This window comes from Petromyzon marinus, chromosome 46, assembly GCF_048934315.1.
Source record: "Petromyzon marinus isolate PM22_M1 ecotype Great Lakes invasive population chromosome 46, UKy_Petmar_22M1.pri1.0, whole genome shotgun sequence".
Lineage (NCBI taxonomy): Eukaryota > Metazoa > Chordata > Hyperoartia > Petromyzontiformes > Petromyzontidae > Petromyzon > Petromyzon marinus.
Genome location: NC_133712.1, coordinates 15662172 through 15684119, shown reverse-complemented (window position 1 = coordinate 15684119; position 21948 = coordinate 15662172). Strand labels below are relative to the sequence as shown.

The 21948-nt window shown below is 48.8% G+C and overlaps 1 protein-coding gene across 1 annotated transcript in view; it reads left to right on the top strand.

Annotated features, from left to right (window-relative positions):
* The window catches only part of LOC116952259 (3',5'-cyclic-AMP phosphodiesterase 4C-like), a 61752-nt gene that overhangs the window by 16013 nt on the left and 23791 nt on the right, over positions 1 to 21948 (top strand). Inside the window, exons 4-5 of the mRNA XM_076074125.1 lie at positions 20505 to 20617; positions 20970 to 21047. Of these exons, the coding sequence (XP_075930240.1) occupies positions 20505 to 20617; positions 20970 to 21047 (191 nt within the window). The remainder of the gene's footprint in view (positions 1 to 20504; positions 20618 to 20969; positions 21048 to 21948) is intronic.

The window sequence follows — 21948 nt, the reverse complement described above, 5'->3', positions numbered from 1 at the left end:
ATGGTCGATGGTGGTAGTGGTGATGATGGTGGTGATGGTGGTAGTGGTGATGATGGTGGTGGTAGTGGTGATGGTAGTGGTGATGATGATGGTTGATGGTGGTAGTGGTGATGATGGTAGTGGTGATGGTGGTAAAAGTGATGATGGTAGTGGTGATGGTAGTGGTGATGATGATGGTCGATGGTGGTAGTGGGGATGATGGTGGTGATGGTGGTAGTGGTGATGATGATGGTTGATGGTGGTAGTGGGGATGATGGTGGTGATGGTGGTAGTGGTGATGGTGGTAAAAGTGATGGTGGTAGTGGTGATGGTAGTGGTGATGATGGTTGATGGTGGTAGTGGTGATGATGGTGTGGTGATGGTAGTGGTGATGGTAGTGGTGATGGTGGTGGTGATGGTGGTAGTGGTGATGGTGGTAGTGGTGATGATGATGTTGATGGTGGTAGTGGTGATGATGGTGGTGATGGTAGTGGTGATGGTAGTGGTAATGATGGTAGTGGTGATGATGGTGGTGATGGTGGTAGTGGTGATGGTGGTGGTAGTGGTGATGGTAGTGATGATGGTGGTGATGGTGGTAGTGGTGATGATGGTGGTGATGGTGGTAGTGGTGATGGTGGTAAAAGTGATGATGGTAGTGGTGATGGTGGTAGTGGTGATGGTAGTGGTGATGATGGTTGATGGTGGTAGTGGTGATGATGGTGGTGGTGATGGTAGTGGTGATGGTAGTGGTGATGGTGGTGGTGATGGTGGTAGTGATGATGGTGGTGATGGTGGTAGTGGTGATGGTGGTAGTGGTGATGATGATGGTGATGGTGGTAGTGGTGATGATGGTGGTGATGGTAGTGGTGATGGTAGTGGTAGTGATGGTAGTGGTGATGATGGTGGTGATGGTGGTAGTGGTGATGATGGTGGTGATGGTGGTAGTGGTGATGGTGGTGGTAGTGGTGATGGTAGTGATGATGGTGGTGATGGTGGTAGTGGTGATGATGGTGGTGATGGTGGTAGTGGTGGTAAAAGTGATGATGGTAGTGGTGATGGTGGTAGTGGTGATGGTAGTGGTGATGATGGTGGTGATGGTGGTAGTGGTGATGATGGTGGTCGATGGTGGTGTATGCACGTGCACCCCAGTGACGTGCGGTGAGGTCAATGGCTAGAGAGGCCACATTCACACACTGAGGGGGCGTGGTCTCATGGAGGGGGCGTGGCCTGACGGAGGGGGCGTGTTAGACACGTCCCCCTCAGTGAGGCAGATGTGGTGGCTGCCTCCCCTGGTGCTTTTCCATTGCAGTTTCATGACTGCCTCCCCTGATCGCACGTCACTGGTTACAAGTGATGTTAGCGAGCAGCACCTGTGAAAGGCCGGCACGGCATTAGATTTTAAAAACACGCCCGGCCGCCTTTGTCTTCCCCCCATCCCCCCCTAAGTACTCATGTTTACACCACCGCAGTCGGCCCCTAAATTTAAGGCTGAGTCTACCTAGAGGGGATGCCCATGGCAGCAGCGTCGCTTGCACTGTGCAAGTTGCACACACACACACGTTTAAACCCTGTACCGTGCGTGCGACGGGCACGTGGGTCCAACATACGCTCATTTATATTTAGAGGGGCCCGCAAACACTCAATCACTCACACTCACGTTATCTCGCTCGCACGCACGCGTGCCTACAGACACAAAGACACCCCCCACCCACCCCCCCCCAACCTTGTAGCTTTAACAGACTGTCGGGGCAAGTGTTGTTAGCGAGCACCTATTAAGGCCGGCGCGGCCGCCTTTGTCTCCCCGTCTCTGATGTGCACACACGTTCACCGACACAAAACAGCCGCTGCAGGTCACTAAGTGACGGAGACGGAATCACGGCAGTGCTTGTGCCAGGCTAGGTACATCCCACACCTGTCAACCCCGTATCAGTGCCGACCTTGTTACACAGACCAACTCAGACCTTACTGGTCACCCCGTGGTGCCCCTTGTACATCTCAACGTTCAACTTACAAAGTTCCATCTGCTAGGGAGAAACACAAACAAATAGACACGATTTTTGTGCCCGTATTGAAACGGCTGTACGCCGCTTGGACCTGAAAACTCAATTTCCCTGTACAAGAATACAGAGTAAACCCGTATGGGTTGACACGGTATGCACTACCCAGTGTCTCTGTACCAGTGTCTCACTACCCAGTGTCTCACTACCCAGTGTCTCACTACCGAGTGTCTCTGTACCCAGTGTCTCACTACCCAGTGTCTCTGTACCAGTGTCTCACTACCCAGTGTCTCACTACCCAGTGTCTCACTACCCAGTGTCTCACTACCCAGTGTCTCTGTACCAGTGTCTCACTACCCAGTGTCTCTGTACCAGTGTCTCACTACCCAGTGTCTCACTACCCAGTGTCTCACTACCAGTGTCTCACTACCCAGTGTCTCACTACCAGTGTCTCACTACCCAGTGTCTCACTACCCAGTGTCTCACTACCCAGTGTCTCACTACCCAGTGCCTCACTAACAGTGTCTCACTACCCAGTGTCTCTGTACCAGTGTCTCACTACCCAGTGTCTCTGTACCAGTGTCTCATTACCCAGTGTCTCTGTACCAGTGTCTCACTACCCAGTGTCTCACTACCCAGTGTCTCACTACCCAGTGTCTCACTACCAGTGTCTCACTACCCAGTGTCTCTGTATCAGTGTCTCACTACCAAGTGTCTCACCACCAGTGTCTCACCACCAGTGTCTCACTACCCAGTGTCTCACTACTCAGTGTCTCTGTATCAGTGTCTCACTACCCAGTGTCTCACCACCAGTGTCTCACTACCCAGTGTCTCACTACCCAGTGTCTCACTACCAGTGTCTCACTACCAAGTGTCTCACCACCAGTGTCTCACTGCCCAGTGTCTCACTACCCAGTGTCTCTGTACCAGTGTCTCACTATCCAGTGTCTCTGTACCAGTGTCTCACTACCCAGTGTCTCACTACCAGTGTCTCACTACCAAGTGTCTCACCACCAGTGTCTCACTGCCCAGTGTCTCACTACCCTGTGTCTCTGTACCAGTGTCTCACTACCCAGTGTCTCACTACCCAGTGTCTCTGTACCAGTGTCTCACTACCCAGTGCCTCACTACCCAGTGTCTCACTACCCAGTGCCTCACTACCCAGTGTCTCACTACCCAGTGTCTCACTACCCAGTGTCTCACTACCAGTGTCTCACTACCCAGTGTCTCACTACCCAGTGTCTCTGCATCTCACCGCCAGTGTCTCACTACCCAGTGTCTCACTACCCAGTGTCTCACTACCCAGTGTCTCACTACCAGTGTCTCACTACCCAGTGTCTCTGTACCAGTGTCTCACTACCCAGTGCCTCACTAACAGTGTCTCTGTACCAGTGTCTCTGTACCAGTGTCTCACTACCCAGTGTCTTTGTACCAGTGTCTCACTACCCAGTGTCTCACTACCCAGTGTCTTTGTACCAGTGTCTCACTACCCAGTGTCTCTGTACCAGTGTCTTTGTACCAGTGTCTCACTCTCTCCACAACTGTCCCATCACCAATTGGGAGTTGTGGGGGTGGAGTGTCCGATGGTACAAAATACCCAGGCAGGTGCTTAGTTTTGGTGGGGCTGATGGGAAGTCCCTATCTCTTAGTGGCAAGCTCCAGTCTCAGCAGCAGCGACTCCAACTCCTCCTCTGAGTGAGCAGCAATTACCAGGTCATCAGCATACATAACGTGGTTGAGCAATAGGGAGCCATCCCTTGACCGCACCCAGGCATCGATCAGCCTTCCAAGGTATCTGTACCAGATGGAAATTCCTCTGGTACAGCTATTGTAGGCTTCACGAACGACGTGATCAAAATAGATATTTAATAATGTGCGAGCCAGAGGACATCCCTGTCGCACCCCAAAGTGACCAGGAAATGGCTTCGACTCCCGACCATGTAGTTTTACCCGGGCCCGCTCACCATCATACTGTAAAGGTCCTTAATGATTGTGAGTAGCGGGTCAGGGACTCCGAAAGCACGAAGAACAACCCAGAGCCCAGGCCTAATGATGGTATCATAGACCTTGACCAGGTCAATAAAGCTGAGATGAAGGTCTTGTTGGAATTCCCTCCACCTCTGCTGTAGCAGATGGACAGAAAATATGGCATCTGTGCAGGACCGCCCTTTCCTAAAACCACATTGGGGCTCCACAAGCCTCCTCTCAGCATGCCTGGCAAGGCGATGTTAATAATCCTTGCCAGGACCTTTCCCGGCACACTGAAGAGTGAGATGCCCCTGTAGTTGTTACAGTCTGTGCGGTCCCCCTTCTTAAAGAGGGGGACCACCAGGGCATCCTTCCAATCCTGCGGAACCCGTCCAGTGCTCCAGACTGTTGTTATGATGTCATGTAGGGCAGTCTGTGCACAAACGCCACCCTCCCTCAATATTTCACTTGGGAGATCATCTCTGCCCAGTGCCTTTCCTGGTCTCAGGTTCCGCATCGCCTTCAGTACTTCCTCAACAGATGGCACCTCAGCCAGCCACTCACAGGGGGTGACTTCTTCCAATATTTGAGGCACCGCAGCCTCAGCAGGGTCATCCCTACTTTGTCCCACAATGTTTTCCAGGCTGAGGGATTTCCCCTCCCCAGGACTTCACAGAAATACTCAGCAAATCTGCAAACCTGATCCTGGGGGTCGGAGATTGGATCACCGTTCTTTCCCCTAATGATGGTAATAAGTGTGGCGCTGCAGGTTTCTTTTTTATGGAATTAAAGAGCGATTTGTGATCCTTGCAGCGCCTCACGGCTCTCCGAACCTCCAAGCGAAGGCTGCGGTAAGCCTCCTCATTCATTGACGTGGGATGCTGTAGACGATGAGAGTGGGCCTGTCGCTTTTTCTCAGTGAGCCTGAACACCTCCTCTGTCAGCCAGGGTCTCTGAGGAGGTCTGGACTGTGTACCTAAAGCAGCCATTGCAGCTGCATGAGCCACAGTCCTAAACCTCACCCATTTCCCCTCGACATCAGGAGGAGTCGGGGACGATGCCAACTCCAGCCAGAAGTGATGATGAAATTCTCACGTGCAGCTTTCATCAGCTAGCCGAGACCATGCCACTATGGGTTTGAATGGGGTCCTGGGTGTACCCCCACCACCGGAGTGGAAGAATGGCAGGCACATCTTACAAGTCGATGGTCAGTGGGCAGATCAGCTCCACAGTAGGTCCTGGTGTCAAGGACATGGGCCCGCATCTGCTGTTCCATCACTATGTAGTCCAGCAGATGTTCTTGCTTGGACCCGGCATGCATCCATGATGTTGTGTGGATGCACCGATGCCGGAACAGCGTGTTGGTAATTACAAGCCCATGGGCTGCACAAAAATCTAGCAGCCTCCTACCGTTGTTATTGAGCTGATCTGGCCCATGTCTTCCAATCACTCCATACGAGGTGCTAGCATCATAACCAACTCGGGCATTGAAGTCACCCAACAAGATGATTCTATCCCGAGGGGCCACTTTAGCCAGCACCTGCAACAGGAGGTCATAGAAGGCATCTGACTCATCGGCTTTGCCTGCATCCCTCCACGGATCTTCGTCTTCGGTGGGGGCATAAGTAACCACGACCACCATTCCTCGCCTCCGGTTAATGGGAAGGCGAGCCCAAAGTAGCCTGAGGCTTACAGCTTCCCACACCTCACCGCCACGCTCCCACGCCCCCTTCATTTTTTTGTTCAAAAGAAGAGTCACTCTCTGTTGTTTGGCAGTTTGCTGCCCCGAGTAGAGGACTGTCCACCCCTCATGGTGGCAGGAGCCAGAACCGGTCCACCGGACCTCCTGAATGCCGAAGAGATCCAGGCGGTACCGGTCCAGCTCCCGATAGAGGAGTGGCAGCCTTACCTCCGCAGTGAGCGTTCTAACATTCCACTTGGCCATCCGAAGTGGCTTTTTGTTGTTTCTGGAGGAGCACCGAGGGTAAGGATTCGATTTCCTGGCTCCACCAAATGGGGTTTGGCCAGGAGACGTCATAGACGCCTGTCCCCCCGGGGTCTCCGGCACAAGCTTATTTATAAAATTTTGTGATCGTGGTTTAGTGGTAGTTAATTGAAGGTGGAGGGGTTACCAGCCCCTCGCACCTGACAGACATACACACACAGTCACACACACACAGACATACAAAGATCCCCCACACAGACACACACACACACAGCCATACACACACAGTCGTACAGACACACACAGACATACAGACACACACACAGACATACAGACACAGACACACACTCGTGAAGTCACTCCCCCACCACGTCCCCCTATCCTTCCCTCTCAGCCCAACTCTCACTCAAACTTTCCCAGCATACGAGGAAGAAGAGACGATCATAATCGTCACCATCCCAGATGTCATCGTTATACATCATCATTACCACCATCGTCATCATTAATATCAGCACCATCATCAACATCATTACCATCCGTATCACCCATCATTATTGACAATCACCACTACCATCATGAACATAACTATTAGCATCTAACAACATAATCACCATCAATATAATCATCGTAGTCACAAACTGCAACATAATAATTAACATAATTAAGATCGTTATCACCATCACCACAACTGACACCACAACCATCATCACCACTGTTATCAAAATCAACATCACTATCACCAACAACACCAACATCATTATCTCTGTCACCATCACCACCATAACAACCATCGCCACTATCACCATAACCACCATCATCACCACGACCACCTTAACCATCATCACCACCACAACCATCATCACCACGACCACCATAACCATCATCACCACCACAACCACCATAACCATCATCACCACCACAACCGCCATCATCACCACGACCACCACAATCATCATCAGCATCATCACAACGATCATCATCAACCACCACCATCACCACCATCAACGCAGAGACCACAGTCGATGGCTGTTTCTGCTTTGCGCTCAGAGCTGGGTTTGTGTGCTGCCCAGCTGCGGCTTATTTTTGTCTCGTATATTTATAACTTTCTAGCTGTGTGCGTGTGTACACGTGTGTGTGTGTACACGTGTGTGTGTTGGTATGTGTTTGTCTTTGTATATACGTGTGTGTGTATGCATTTATAACCTGGCTATGTATATGTGTTTACACGAGAGGGTGTGTGTACACGTATGTGTATTGGTATTTGGTATGTGTGTGTTTGTATATACGTGTGTGTGTGTATGTACACCATGTATACACGTCTGGCTGTGTGTACACGTGTGTGTTTGTCCAAGGTGTGCTTGTGTACGTTTCTCTTTGTATTCGTGTCTGTCTTTGTATGCTTGTATATGTGTCTGTATTTGTGATGTGTTTATGTTCGTGTGTGTGGGTAAATGTGTATATACGCATGAGCACGTGTGTGTGTACATGTTTGTGTCTACATGTCGCATGTTTCTTCTCTTGTCCAGACTTCTATCCTCCACTCGACTCCAGATCAGACATGTGGAAAGGTTGGCGGAGTATGTCCGATAATTCGGCAGAAGCTCACTGACTCACTCACTCATCCACCACTCATTCGTTCACCCACTCTCCAACTCATTGACTCTCTAACACACCCATTCACACACACACACACCTAAATACCTCCCACCAACCCACCCACTCATTCACTCGCTCGCTAAACCACCCATTCACCAACTCATTCATTCTCTAACACACCCATTCATTCACTCTCTAACACACCCATTCACACACACACACACACCTAAATACCATCCACTCACCCACCCACTCATTCACTCACTCGCCAACTCATTCATTTTCTTACACACCCATATATTCACTCTCTAACAAACCCATTCACACACACACACCTACCACCAACTCACTCACCCAACCACCCACTCATTCACTCGCTCGCTAACTCACTCATTCACCAACTCATTCATTCTCTAACACACCCATCTATTCACTCTCTTAACACACCCATTCACACACACACCTACCTACCACCCACTCACTCGCCCACTCATTCACTCGCTCGCTAACCCACTCATTCACTCACACCTACTCACTAACCAACTTACTGACCCACACACACATTTATCCACTCTCTAACCATTCACTCATCAACTCATTCACTCACTCTCTAACCCACTCACTCACAAACTCCCTCACTCACGCACTCCATAAACTCATTCACCCACTTATTCACTTACCGACTCTCACACTTAATGACTCACCCACTCACAAACTGACTTCATCACTCACTCACCTACTCGTGAACTCACCCGCTCACTCTTTCACTCACCTACTCACGCATCCACCCACTCACTAATCAACTCACTTTACCACGCACACACCCAGCAACTCACCCACTCACCCACCCACCCACTCAACAAACTCATTCACTCACCAACTCACCCCAATGTCTTTCAAATACAAACGTGCGTCTTTGTCCTGCAGCTGTATTCACGGTTCCAGGTAAGATGATGCTGCTGATGATGCTGATGCTCATGACGATGTTGAAGCTGATGATGTTGATGCTGACAACTGCGGTGTTATTCATGATCTTGACAATGACGTTGATGTTAATGATCATGTTGACAATGGTGATGATTGTAAAATCGATTTTGTTAATGGTAACGGAGGTTGATGTTGCTGTTTCTGATCCCGATGGTGTAGTGTTGAGAACTTCATATCACTTGTTATTGATGTTACTGATGATAAATACGTGTCATATTGTCTATGTCTCTCCCGAATACATCTCATATCTCGTCTGTTGTGAAGCACAAATGATGTCACTGCACGTGCAATGTTCCGCGGGTTTATTTTACACACCGTTATATAAATATAAGAAATGCTGCTGTCTAAGAACATTGTTAGTGATGCTTAGTTCATTCTGCAGTGTGTGGACCGTCCTGTCTGTGGCATTAGCGTCACGAGATGATGAATCGCAGTGGGAACTCCCGCAGAACAATGCGACCCTTCGTGCTAGAGGATGGCCCAATGGAAGTGGATATCACAGAGCCACATCCGAGGCACCTCCAAATTGACCTTTACGAGACACCACGTAGGGCAGCACTTCCCCACACGCTTGGCGTGTGAGAGTGACGTTGGTCGCGTAATTGTCTCAACTGAAATTCAGCGAAATTAGTTCGAGACCCAAACAAAATGTGTTGTAATGAGATGGCCTAGTTAGCATAGTCGTTGGTGACTGGGCCGAAACCATCAACTCCCGACACTTGAGATTATATTCATATTCTTTGTTCTTTCGGTAAAGTCACGTTGAAGGGAAACAATAAAATAATAATATATATATATAAAACTATAAAAATTCTCACGACGTTTCGACCATAACACAAACGGTCGTCTTCAGGTGTGTTAGTTTTATATATATTTTATTATTTTGTTGTTTCCCTTCAACGTGACTTTACCGAAAGAACTAAGAATATGAATTACTGCAGTCACGAAAGCTTTAAATCAAAACTTGAGATTATGTTTATTACAAGGGTCTGTGTAAGTCTGTGGGTCTACTGTGTGGGCGTACGAGTCCATGTGAGTGGATTTCTACACGAGCCTATGGATCTCCATGTTAGTCGATGGGTCTCCGCGAGTTTCTGGGTCTCAATGTGGGTTTATGAGTCTCTATGCGAGTCTGGGTTTCCACGTCAGTCTACGGATCTCCACATTAGTCTTCGGGTCTCTCTGGTGAATGGGTCTATTTATCTATGGGTGATATCTCTACGAGTCTTTGGTGATCACGCTCAGGTTATATCAACTCGGTACACTTGAGAACCGCGCTTCATCGCCGGCGGCTTAAACCTGGTTTGGAACCCGTGTTCTGAGTGGTTCCAGCCCCAGGCGTCTGATCTCTAAGCCACCCAGCAACCTCTTAAGAATTTGTTTTATACCTGTGTGAAGCGTGCCGTCAAATAATACATATTTACGTATTACTGATTATGCTCGTAATTACTGGCGAAACGTCGTAGTCGGATGATAGATGTTGTGGGTTTACTCTCCAACACGCCGGTGTGGTGTACTAGCAACGAATTGGCACGTTCTGTTTACGTGAGAAACCTTTACTAATTGGCCGTGTCGGGTGGTGGCGGGTTTAACGACACATTTATATATTTACGCGATCTAACCCAAACAATGTTGTTGCTGCTGACGATGATGATGCCGCTCCTGCTGACGATGATGCAGTGAGGAGGGCTCTGTGTTCCCGGGTCCTCACGTCGCCCCTCAGCGTCGTGAGTCGTTCCTCTACCGCGGGGAGAGCCAGGGATCGACTCGGAGCGACTCGCGCAAGTCGTCCATCATCAGCGAGGGGTAGGTAAACTCACAAGCTTCTCGTTCACTCTATAGCTCACCCATTCACCCACCCACTCACAAAACACCCCGTTAATTTGCACCTCTTAACTCTCTCGCGCACTCATTCACTCACACGCAGTCACTGTCCCACTCACCCATTCACCCACACGCACACACACACTCACTAACGCACACTCATTAACTCACCCATTCACTCACACACCCACTCATTCACGCATACTGATTTACTCACCCACACTCATTCACTCACCCATTCACTCACCCACACTCATTCACTCACCCATTCACTCACCCACACTCACTCACACACCCATTCACTCACACGCAGTCACTGTCCAACTCACCCATTCACTCACTCACCCACACACACACTCACGCACACTCATTCACTCACCCATTCACTCACACACCCACTCATTCACGCATACTGATTTACTCATCCACACTCATTCACTCACCCATTCACTCACCCACACTCACTCACGCACACTCATTAACTCACCCATTCACTCACACACCCACTCATTCACGCATACTGATTTACTCACCCACACTCATTCACTCACCCATTCACTCACCCACACTCACTCACGCACCCATTCACTCACACGCAGTCACTGTCCAACTCACCCATTCACCCACACGCACACACACACTCACTCACGCACACCCATTCACTCACCCACATTCACTCACGCACACGTTCACTCACCCACACTCACTCACGCACCCATTCACTCACACGCAGTCACTGTTCAACTCACCCATTCACCCACACGCACACACACACTCACACCCATTCACTCACCCACACTCACTCACGCACACTCATTCACTCACCCACACTCACTCACGCACCCATTCACTCACACGCAGTCACTGTCCAACTCACCCATTCACTCACTCACCCACACTCACTCACGCACACTCATTCACTCACACACAGTCACTCACACACCCACTCATTCACGCATACTGATTTACTCACCCACACTCATTCACTCACCCATTGACTCACGCACACTCACCGCTCTCTGTCCAACCCATTCTGTGTTCAATGTCTCTTATAGAGTTCGTCATGGCCGCCTTCCTTCCTACAAGTCTGAGCCTGTGCTAGGCATAGGCAACAAGAGGTTGTAAGTCCCCAGTAACGTGGGCATATTAAAAAAAAACAAAGACTTTCGGTTGACAATATTACATTGATGACTTCACTGCTATCAATGCGGCTGTCCACACGGCAGTGACATCATGCGCATGTCGATTGCACTAACAAACTATTCAGGTTGGCACGATATAGTTGTGTTGACGACACGATATGAAATGTCACGACATTGCAATTTATTAAGATATCAGTGTCCCGTATATATTTATAAATGTATATTTTTACATTTACGTCAGCTGCAATCATCAGCCTGCCATATGTCTGCTGAACTATTGGACCGGTACAATTTGAAATTCTCAAGAGTGCATAATGCTGTTGGCTGCGCGATAAACTAACACGGGACATCGTGACGTCGAATAATCGCCATGCCGTGTTAATCACTCCGGAAAACATTTTACAAAGCACGAATATAGTGGGTATTAGCCATTCACTACCTTCATTATTGCGTTCGTGATCCCGTCAACATTTTGTCAGGAAATTAGTTATTAAATAGAATGAGCAATGATATTCACGATATGGCGGCGTTTCATGTAACGAACGATACCAATATCGCGAACCTTGTATCATACGATATTTAATAGTATCGTGTCGATGCAACCTTCATTTCAACAAACCGTCTACTAACACTGCTCGCCGATGCCAGTTTTAGACAAGCCAGACACCTCCAAGATGCTCAGTTAGATCCTTGGGTCTGGGCGTATCTCTCTTTAGAATCATAGCGGCCGTATCCAGTGCCGAATGGCCACGATCAAGATCAAGACGTCATCATGGCCAAAGCCATTGATGGCCACAGCGCCCACCTCACAGGCAGACGCTTTCAACCACTGGATCTCGCCGCTGCCCTGTCAGTCGATATGCCACCTCTGCCCTAGAGGTCTCCCCACCATCTGATCCGAGGTCTTTCCCCTCGGCTACCGGACTGGTGGAGACTACTCCAATGCCGGTCTCGGCAAATCGGCCCTCTCCCATCCAGCACGCGCGTCCCACCCAGCCTGAACCCATTTATTTTTTTGCCGGACCATATCTGCAACGCCTGGAACTAAAAACTCATTTAACTAATTTCGAGTTTACCACGTGAGAACCGCTGAGCCACGTAGCTCTTTTTCAGAAGCGACCTGGCCACAAATGACAGCCCAACGGAGGGGCTCATCACCGTGTGGAAATGTTGAGCAGCCAAATTCCCGAAACGCACGTTGATTCTAAAAGTGGAGCGACAAACCGGAGGACCCGGAGAAAAAATCCATGCCACCACGGGGAGAACATGCAAACTCCAAATATACAGGCATCAGGGTCTGGATCGAACCCATGACCTCCTGCATACGGTGGCGCCCTACCGGCCATGTTCTCCTCTTGACTTCTGCGTTGCTTCTCCTGTGGTGCCATTAAATTCCCAGCATCCGTTTCAGATGTCTCTGCTCAAACGCCAACAACTTATTTTCCGAGCTGCTTAGCGTCCAGCAGTCTGAGCCGTACAGGAACACAGAGGGCCCTCCTGCCTCAAATTACCTTTTCCTTTACGCTCAGACTCATCTCTCTTCCCTTCCAATAATGCTCTCCACGGCCCATCAAAAAACGGTCCTTCTAAAGCAATACACCCCTTGATCCACCCCTCGCAGGCCCACTGAATTATAGACATTTCTGCGAAAGTACAAATTCCTCTGCCACTTCCTTTCATGGACGTTTAAATCCCCTCGTAGGGGGAGAACATCGTTCTATGGGTGGCATATTGACCAGACCACGGTCTATTGGAAAACTGCTCCTTGACATCAGTGCCGGATTATCCCAGTAGCACAAGCAGCTACGTATGCTACGGGCCCCGCACTTTCAAGGGCCCCACGCAGAAATGCTTTCAAGCTATCAATTCCGGTTCAGTGATTCTGCACTTGCTCTATTACTATAGTACTATACTGCCTTCAACTTTTATGATCGACCAGGTGTTTAAGGTTAGCGATTTGTCGTATTATCTGGCTGTATAGGAAATGAAAAAATACAATGACTTTACAATGCAAGTTAAAAATGTGTTTTAATATTTACGTGTTGTTTTTATTCATGGCCCCTTTATAACATATGCTACAGGCCCCACACTAGCTTAATCCGGCACTGCTTGACATCCTCCTCTGCTCAGGAGATGCAAAATCCTCTACTGCCGGCACGTCGCAATGTCCAAACCGTAACCTGCCGGAGCGGACTGCACAATGCCTCGTTAATCCGAGCGACATTTGACCTCTGCGTGGGGCATTATCTCGCTTGTCACCGGCCAGTGTTTGCGGCTGGTGGCTGGAACTGTACACACAGGTGTAGCCGCTCATTGCCAGTGGTTGTGGATGCCATGAGGCTGCTCAAACGCCTCTAGAGGCCTTGGCGAAGCAGTGGGAATGGCCGTGGTCGTCAGATTTGAAATTGAAGCGTCAGCTTCCGAAAAGGCCGTCAGCTACATAATGGACATTTAGGTTCATAGTAGACACGTGCTGTGTGCTTCATTGCTCGTGTCAGAAACACTGAGGTCCTGGAATTTAGCCCTGATTCTGGGTGTTTGTCTCAGGTGGTTCGTAAAGGCAGTGTCAGGTTATGGCTTTGTCAAAAGACGCCGTGTGTGTGTGTGTTGTGTTGAATTAACCTGCATGAATGTTCGTAACGGCCATGTCGGAGACGACTATGTGTTGTGGTGAATTATAATTACCATACACGCATGAATGCTTGAATGAGTGTACATATACGAGGAACAAAGATCTCCCGTGTAGCCTCAACATACTGTAGGGGCAAATGCTGTTAGCGAGCACCTGTGAAGGCCGGCACGGTACGCATGGGGGTGGGTGGCCAGCGCCACGCCCCTCCGCCTTTGTCTTCCCAGTGGCGATGTTTACACACCGCACCAGGTACTCATTTGAGGCTGAGTCGACCTAGCGGAGGCCCAGAACCCATTCAGATAATCGTCACCGCTGTTGGGCGTGAGCGAGAATCGAACTCGGCTCGCCGGGGTTCGTAGTGCAGCATAGCGCTAACCACTACACCACTGCACCCCCAGGTACATAGCTACAAACACAAACGGCACGTACATGAATCCCCAGTGTAGCCTGCAGTGGCTGGTGGAGCAAGTAGTGTTAGTGAGCACCTGCTGGTGGTTTGGTGGTGTTAGTGAGCACCTGCTGGTGGAGCAAGCGGTGTTAGTGAGCACCTGCTGGTGTAGCAAGTGGTGTTAGTGAGCACCTGCTGGTGGAGCAAGTGGTGTTAGTGAGCACCTGCTGGTGGAGCAAGTGGTGTTAGTGAGCACCTGCTGGTGGAGCAAGTGGTGTTAGTGAGCACCTGCTGGTGGAGCAAGTGGTGTTAGTGAACACCTGCTGGTGGAGCAAGTGGTGTTAGTGAGCACCTGCTGGTGGAGCACCTGCTGGTGGAGCAGGTGGTGTTAGTGAGCACCTGCTGGTGGAGCACGTGGTGTTAGTGAGCACCTGCGAAGGCAGCCAGAGCACACACGACGAGGGGGTGGACAGCACCACGCCTGGCAATTTTGTCTCCCCAGTGGTCATTTAAAGGCCGAGTCGACATACTGGGAAGCCTAGGACCGATTAGATATTGCTTGCCACTTATGCTAGCTGTGGCTGGCAAGCAAACCCGGGTGGCCAACATTGCAGCGCAGTGCTGCTAGCTACAGTCCTGCAACTACGCCAGACGTACAAAGACAATACTGAGTGGCGGTGATGTCACCACGGCGTTTGTGCCAGGCTAAGTGCACTTTAGGGCCACGTGAAGTGTCGAACGCCCGCTGGCAGGAGGTCACGGGACAGACCCTGGTAGTGCCATGGGTTGGCTGACTCAGAGACATACACACACGTGCATGTGCTATGAGGAAGGACCATAGCCCGAAACGTCACCTGTTATATATTCATATATATTTCCATTTAAGGCCACACACGGTGCTATTGATGAATCCGTTGAGTTTTCAAGACAGATTAATATTCGAGACTGATAAAAACAATATTCTAATGATGTTTTGGAATGGCTAGATTCACACAATTTATCAAGTATATGCGAATAAATAAATTAGGAAATCGAACATTTTAGTTTTTTTGGGCTCTCAAATATATATTTTTACCCTCCTATTTTACTGTTTTTATTCTTAAGTTTTCCAACGAAGGTCGCGCTAGCTCTGTTCACCTGTCCTGCCGTTCACAGAGGTGATCCGGTATGAACGCAGATTTAATATAAAGTTGTGTTGCCATTCCCTGACTTGCATATACAAAAAGCCGCCCAATCCATCAAGGGCTTTCTTAAACCATGGGAGATCAACAAACAAAAAACCAGTGCTAAAAGGGAACAAGCCTGCTTCGCCACCTCGTGACAAGTGACGTCGTCTCTCCCCACAGGCACGATGACGTCATCGTGACGCCCTTCGCACAGGTGAGAAATTAATTCGCCGCTCATTTCACCATTCGTGAGCCCACGGTTCATGATTGACAGCGCTGTTAATGACGACGACGACGACGGTGGTGGTGGTGGTGTTGACGCTAGAAATGATGATGCTGATGTTTACGGGCCCCTTTTTATGCCATCCGCTGCTGAACGAGGGCCTCCCCGTGCCCGAGCCAGTCGCGATGGTCTTTTGACCATACTTCACTTCGCTCGAATTGTGAAAACGGCGAGTGTGGGCGTGGGAGCATAGCGAATACAGTACAGTGGTCCCTCGTTTTTGGGATGCCATCGACCAACGATATTCGAGATTAACGATCCGCCTCCACATATAGGGTCCCGCTGTTTCTGTTAGCGATACATTTTCGGTTAGCGACATGCTTGCGACATCAAGCGGACCCGCCAAATTTCGCCCAATCGGAGCGACGCTCGGTGTTTTGCCGAGTCCGAAGTGGAGGCAGACCTCAGCCAATCGGCGACGCCCGTTGATGAGCGTCACAAGAGCAACTGGCTGCTAGCTTTTTCGATTTAAAGCTTTCGTGACTGCAAGGATTCATCTTCTTTGGTTCTTTCGGTAAAGTCACGTAGAATGAGAATAAAATAATAAATTGATAAAATAAAATGACACAATAATATTCTCACGACGTTTCGGCCACAACACAAGCGGCCTTCATCAGGTGAAGGGACGAGACTGTCTGGAGGACAGCGCTGGAGTGAAAAAGCCACGCTCAGATCGCGACCTTTTAAGCTGTGTGAGCGTGGCTTTTTCACTCCAGCGCTGTCCTCCAGACAGTCTCGTCCCTTCACCTGATGAAGGCCGCTTGTGTTGTGGCCGAAACGTCGTGAGAATATTATTGTGTTATTTTATTTTATCAATTTATTATGTTATTCTCATTCTACGTGACTTTACCGAAAGAACCAAAGAAGATGGCTGCTAGCTCTTCAGTGTTTGATGTGCGTTGTGTTTGTGGAAACAGCTCTCTTTGAATACTTCGGGATTGATTTGTTTTACTTAAAAAGTTAAGTACGATCGATGACAATGGCCCCGAAAATGAATGTGCGGTAAAGACAAGAAAGTGAGGAAATTTATGAGTGTGCGACACGGCCTCTGCGTGCCTGCGATGTTATCCACAGTGGTCACCCAAATCAAGCACTATCCCGGCTCAAGCCTGCTTAGCTTCCTATATCTGACCAGATCGGGTGTATTCCGGGGTGATTTGGTCGTTAGGCGGCTTACGGTGATATTGGCGACGGCGGTGTCGATAATGATTTTGATTGTAGTGCTGATGTTGATACCGTTGATGATAGCGTTTGATGATGATGATGGTGGTGGTGGTGGTGTTGATAATAATGCTGATGATCTAGGTACTGGCAAGTCTCCGAAGCGTTCGTAACAACATCAGCTTCCTGGCAAATCTACCAAACCGGTAATAGTCATAAAAATCATCATCATCATCATCGACAACATCATCACACAGATGATCATTCATGAAGTTACACAGTATCATCATCATCATCGACAACATCATCACACAGATTATCATTCATGAAGTTACACAGTATCATCATAATTCACTCCATCATCACACACAGTATCATCATTATCATTCACTACACCATCACACACAGTATCATCATCATCATCATCGACAACATCATCACACAGATTATCATTCATGAAGTTACACAGTATCATCATAATTCACTCCATCATCACACACATTATCATCATTATCATTCACTACACCATCACACACAGTATCATCATCATTCACTATACCATCACACACAGTATCATCATTCACTACACCATCACACACAGTATCATCATTCACTACACCATCACACACAGTATCATCATCATCATCATTCACTACACCATCACACACAGTATCATCATTCACTATACCATCACACACAGTATCATCATCATCATTCACTACACCATCACACACAGTATCATCATCATTCACTATACCATCACACACAGTATCATCATCATCATTCACTACACCATCACACACAGTATGATCATCATTCACTATACCATCACACACAGTATCATCATCATCATTCACTACACCATCACACACAGTAGCATCATTCACTACACCATCACACACAGTATCATCATTCACTACACCATCACACACAGTATCATCATCATCATTCACTACACCATCACACACAGTAGCATCAAGCACCGCATGAGCATCATTGCCGCATCCACATCATCACCGCCACACCATCACATCAACATAAAGGCGCAGCTCCTGCAAATGCTTGCTCACACCACTGCCGGTAGAAGCGGAAGAAGCGCCTCCACTGGAAAGAGGTGTCAGGAGCCTCAGTGGAGTAACGTTTTGGCCAACTCTGTGTTTTGAGCCACCGCTCCTGGAGATGGAATGGAACCGGCAGCCTTTGCATTCCAAGTGCAGTGCACTCACCATCATCACACAACAGCCTTGCTCAAGTCAGCACAAGCTTTGTTGATGCTGCTGATGATGATGATGCTGCTGCTGATGATGTTGTTTCAGGCAAAACCCCGCAGCTACAGTCGCAACTCCACAAAGCAGCATCAATGGTAAATCAATGTCACACGTACGAAGATTCCGCGGTTACAGCATAACCAGAATGTTGGGGCAAGTGCTGTGGCACACGAGGGGGTGGGTGGCCGGCACCACGCCCGGCCGCCTTTGTCTCCCAAGTGGCGATGTTTAGACATCGCACCAGGCACTCATTTGAGGCTGTGTCGACTAACACAAGTAGACAAAGACACAAACGTATGTATATACACACACAGGCTCTCACATAAATACAACAACAACGGCCATTCGCCAATAAGTGGCGGTGACGTCACCACGACGCTTGTGCCAGGCCATGTGCACCTTGAGGCCACGTGAAGTGTCGAACGCCCGCGGGCAGGAGGTCACGGGGCAGACCCAGCAGGTGCCACGGGTCGACTGACTGAGATGACTGAGATGACTGGCTGATGCACCACCTGTGCCCCCTACTGTGCCAACCTGCTGTGCTTTAAATGTACACACATACACACCCTTATACACTGATATCCCCATGTTCCTTGCCCCCCCCCCTCCAGCATCCTATAACACCTGTTGTGCCTCGTAGCTAAATCACTTTATGACTCCCACCTTTCAGCTCTGGTGGAAGCACAATATTCCCTCGTTATTCACGCACTTGATATCTACAAAGTACAGCATTCCCTCGTTATTCACGAACTTGATATCTACAAAGTACAGCATTCCCTCGTTATTCACGAACTTGATATCTACAAAGTACAGCATTCCCTCGTTATTCACGAACTTGCTATCCACAAAGTACAGCATTCCCTCGTTATTCACGATCTTGATATCTACAAAGTACAGCATTCCCTCGTTATTCACGAACTTGATATCTACAAAGTACAGCATTCCCTCGTTATTCACGAACTTGATATCTACAAAGTATAGCATTCCCTCGTTATTCACGAACTTGATATCTACAAAGTATAGCTTTCCCTCGTTATTCACGAACTTGATATCTACAAAGTACAGCATTCCCTCGTTATTCACGAACTTGATATCTACAAAGTACAGCATTCCCTGGTTATTAACGAACTTGATATCTACAAAGTACAGCTTTCCCTCGTTATTCACGAACTTGATATCTACAAAGTACAGCATTCCCTCGTTATTCACGAACTTGCTATCCACAAAGTACAGCTTTCCCTCGTTATTCACGAACTTGATATCTGCGGTTTTGGCTGTCCGCGCATCGCATCTGGAATTCTCTACACGACTGGTGCATCGAGAGAGAGGAAGTGATGAGAGAGTAGGTGATGAGAGGAAGTGATAAGATAAGAGAAGTTCATTTATAAACTGTTAATATTTATTGGTACTTACTTCACGTTTACTATAACCAATTTATATTTGTCTGTGGTATAATTTTAATTTGTTTGAAAGCTTGTGTATTTTTATTTAAGGTAATTCATGAAACAAAAGGATCGGTTTTCGTAGGACAATATCATTATCCGCGAAATTTGCTGTACACGAGCGTCTCCGGAACGGATCCCTCGCAGCGAAGAACTCGGGAATGCTGTAAGGTCAAAGGTCCTTATATCCATCAAGTGAAATGAATAAAGGGCCATGGATCATCGTCATTTATGCACGTGACCCCATGCAGCCAACAGAGGGCGCTACACGCACCACGGCGTTGTATAAAAACACACCCACACACAAAACAAAATCATGCACACGCATGGAAGCCGTAACGCCTTCCGGCACGCGTTTGCCCCTCGGCAAGGCGTAGCCATGTCACGTGACCACGGCACGTGACGTCGGGGCAAGCGCTCGGCGCGTGATGGTGATCACAGCGGAGGACGAATATTATCGATTTTGGCGCCGATTTCTTTTTTGTCATCGCCAAGTCTTGGGTAAACCCTTTGATCGATTTGGCAAGCAGCCTCCAGGGTAAGTCGCTGATAGCGATAGAAATGTATATTAAAATCCCATCAACATCGGATAATTGTTTTACCAGAATTATCGTGACCCCCATGTTAAAGACAGACGGGCAGAGCTGATGCGTTCACGTCTTCATTGAACAACAAACCGGCTTCACATGCACGTATTGCCATGTTACACCACCTCCCACCGTGTAGATGGAGGGGCTCGCGTGGTGCTGGAGGAGTCTGTGGAGGAACTTGACTGGAGCCTGGCGCAACTGGAGGGGATTCAGACTCACACGGCCGTGAGCCGCATGGCCTCAAACAAGGTGTGTGTGTGTGTGCACGTGTGTGTGTGTGTGGAGAGCGATGTGCGTGCTGAGTTACGAACCTGGAAACCCGAGTTCGATTACCGCTCACGGCCAACGACGGTGACGATTATTTGAACCGGTCCTGGGCCTCCCCTAGGTGGACTCGGCCTCAAATGAGTACCTGGTGCGACGTGTGAACATCGCCACTGGGGAGACAAAGGCGGCCGGGCGTGGTGCTGGCCACCCACCCCCTCGCGTGCCGTGCCAGCCTTCATAGGAGCTCGCTAACACCACTTGTCCGAACAGTCCATTAATGCTATAGGGGCGATCTTTATCTTTGTGTGTGTTGTACAGTTTAAGAAGATGCTGAACAGGGAGCTGTCTCAACTGTCAGAGATCAGTCTCTCTGGCACCAAAGTTTCAGAGTACATCTCCAGCACCTTCCTGGGTGAGTAGCACACACATATAGACACATTACCTACATATATATACAAACAAGACAAATATTTATTGATTAACCTTAATCAGATTCTTGGGGCAAGTGCTCTTCGCGAGCACCTATACAGGGACTGCTCTAATTACGCACACTCGACTTACGAACTTTCAGAGGTACAAACAAACCTGTCTGTATGTCCAGTCGCCCGTTCGGACCGGGAGTCGTAAGCTCAACCGCCGCGCAATAGGTGATGGTGGTGGCATCTACATCTGCAGAACGTGAAGAACCAGTGGCATCTACATCTGCAGCACGTGAAGAACCAGTGGCATCTACATCTGCAGAACGTGAAGAACCAGTGGCATCTACATCTGCAGAACGCGAAGGACCGGTGGCATCTACATCTGCAGCACGTAAAGAACCATTAGCATTTCTACATCTGCAGAACGTAAAGGAACATTAGCATTTCTATCTCCAGAACGTGAAGAACCAGTGGCATCTCTATCTGCAGAACGTGAAGGACTGGTGGCATCAACGTCTACAGGAGATTATAAAACACTTAAAGCCATTCCCCGTGTTTAGTGTACACGCCGTACAACGTGTTTGAAATCGACGGGAGTAAAGTTTGGACTTACGAACAAACCGACTTACGAACAGACCTCTGGAACCTAACTCGTTCGTAAGTCGAGGAGCTCCGGGGCAGCGTTCGGTGGCTCTTTAAAGGACTGCTGCTCCGTGACGTCATTTATCTATTAACCGCCACCGCCTCGCGTTGCGTTGCGGCTCTTAAAATATTGAGGGTTTTTTACAGAATGCAAATAAAATGTCTCCCCTTGTTATTTCGGGTTTCCCCGACCCCTGACCTATACGTAGGCTGACATGGTCGTGCGAGATGATGGGGGGGGGGGGGGCAGCA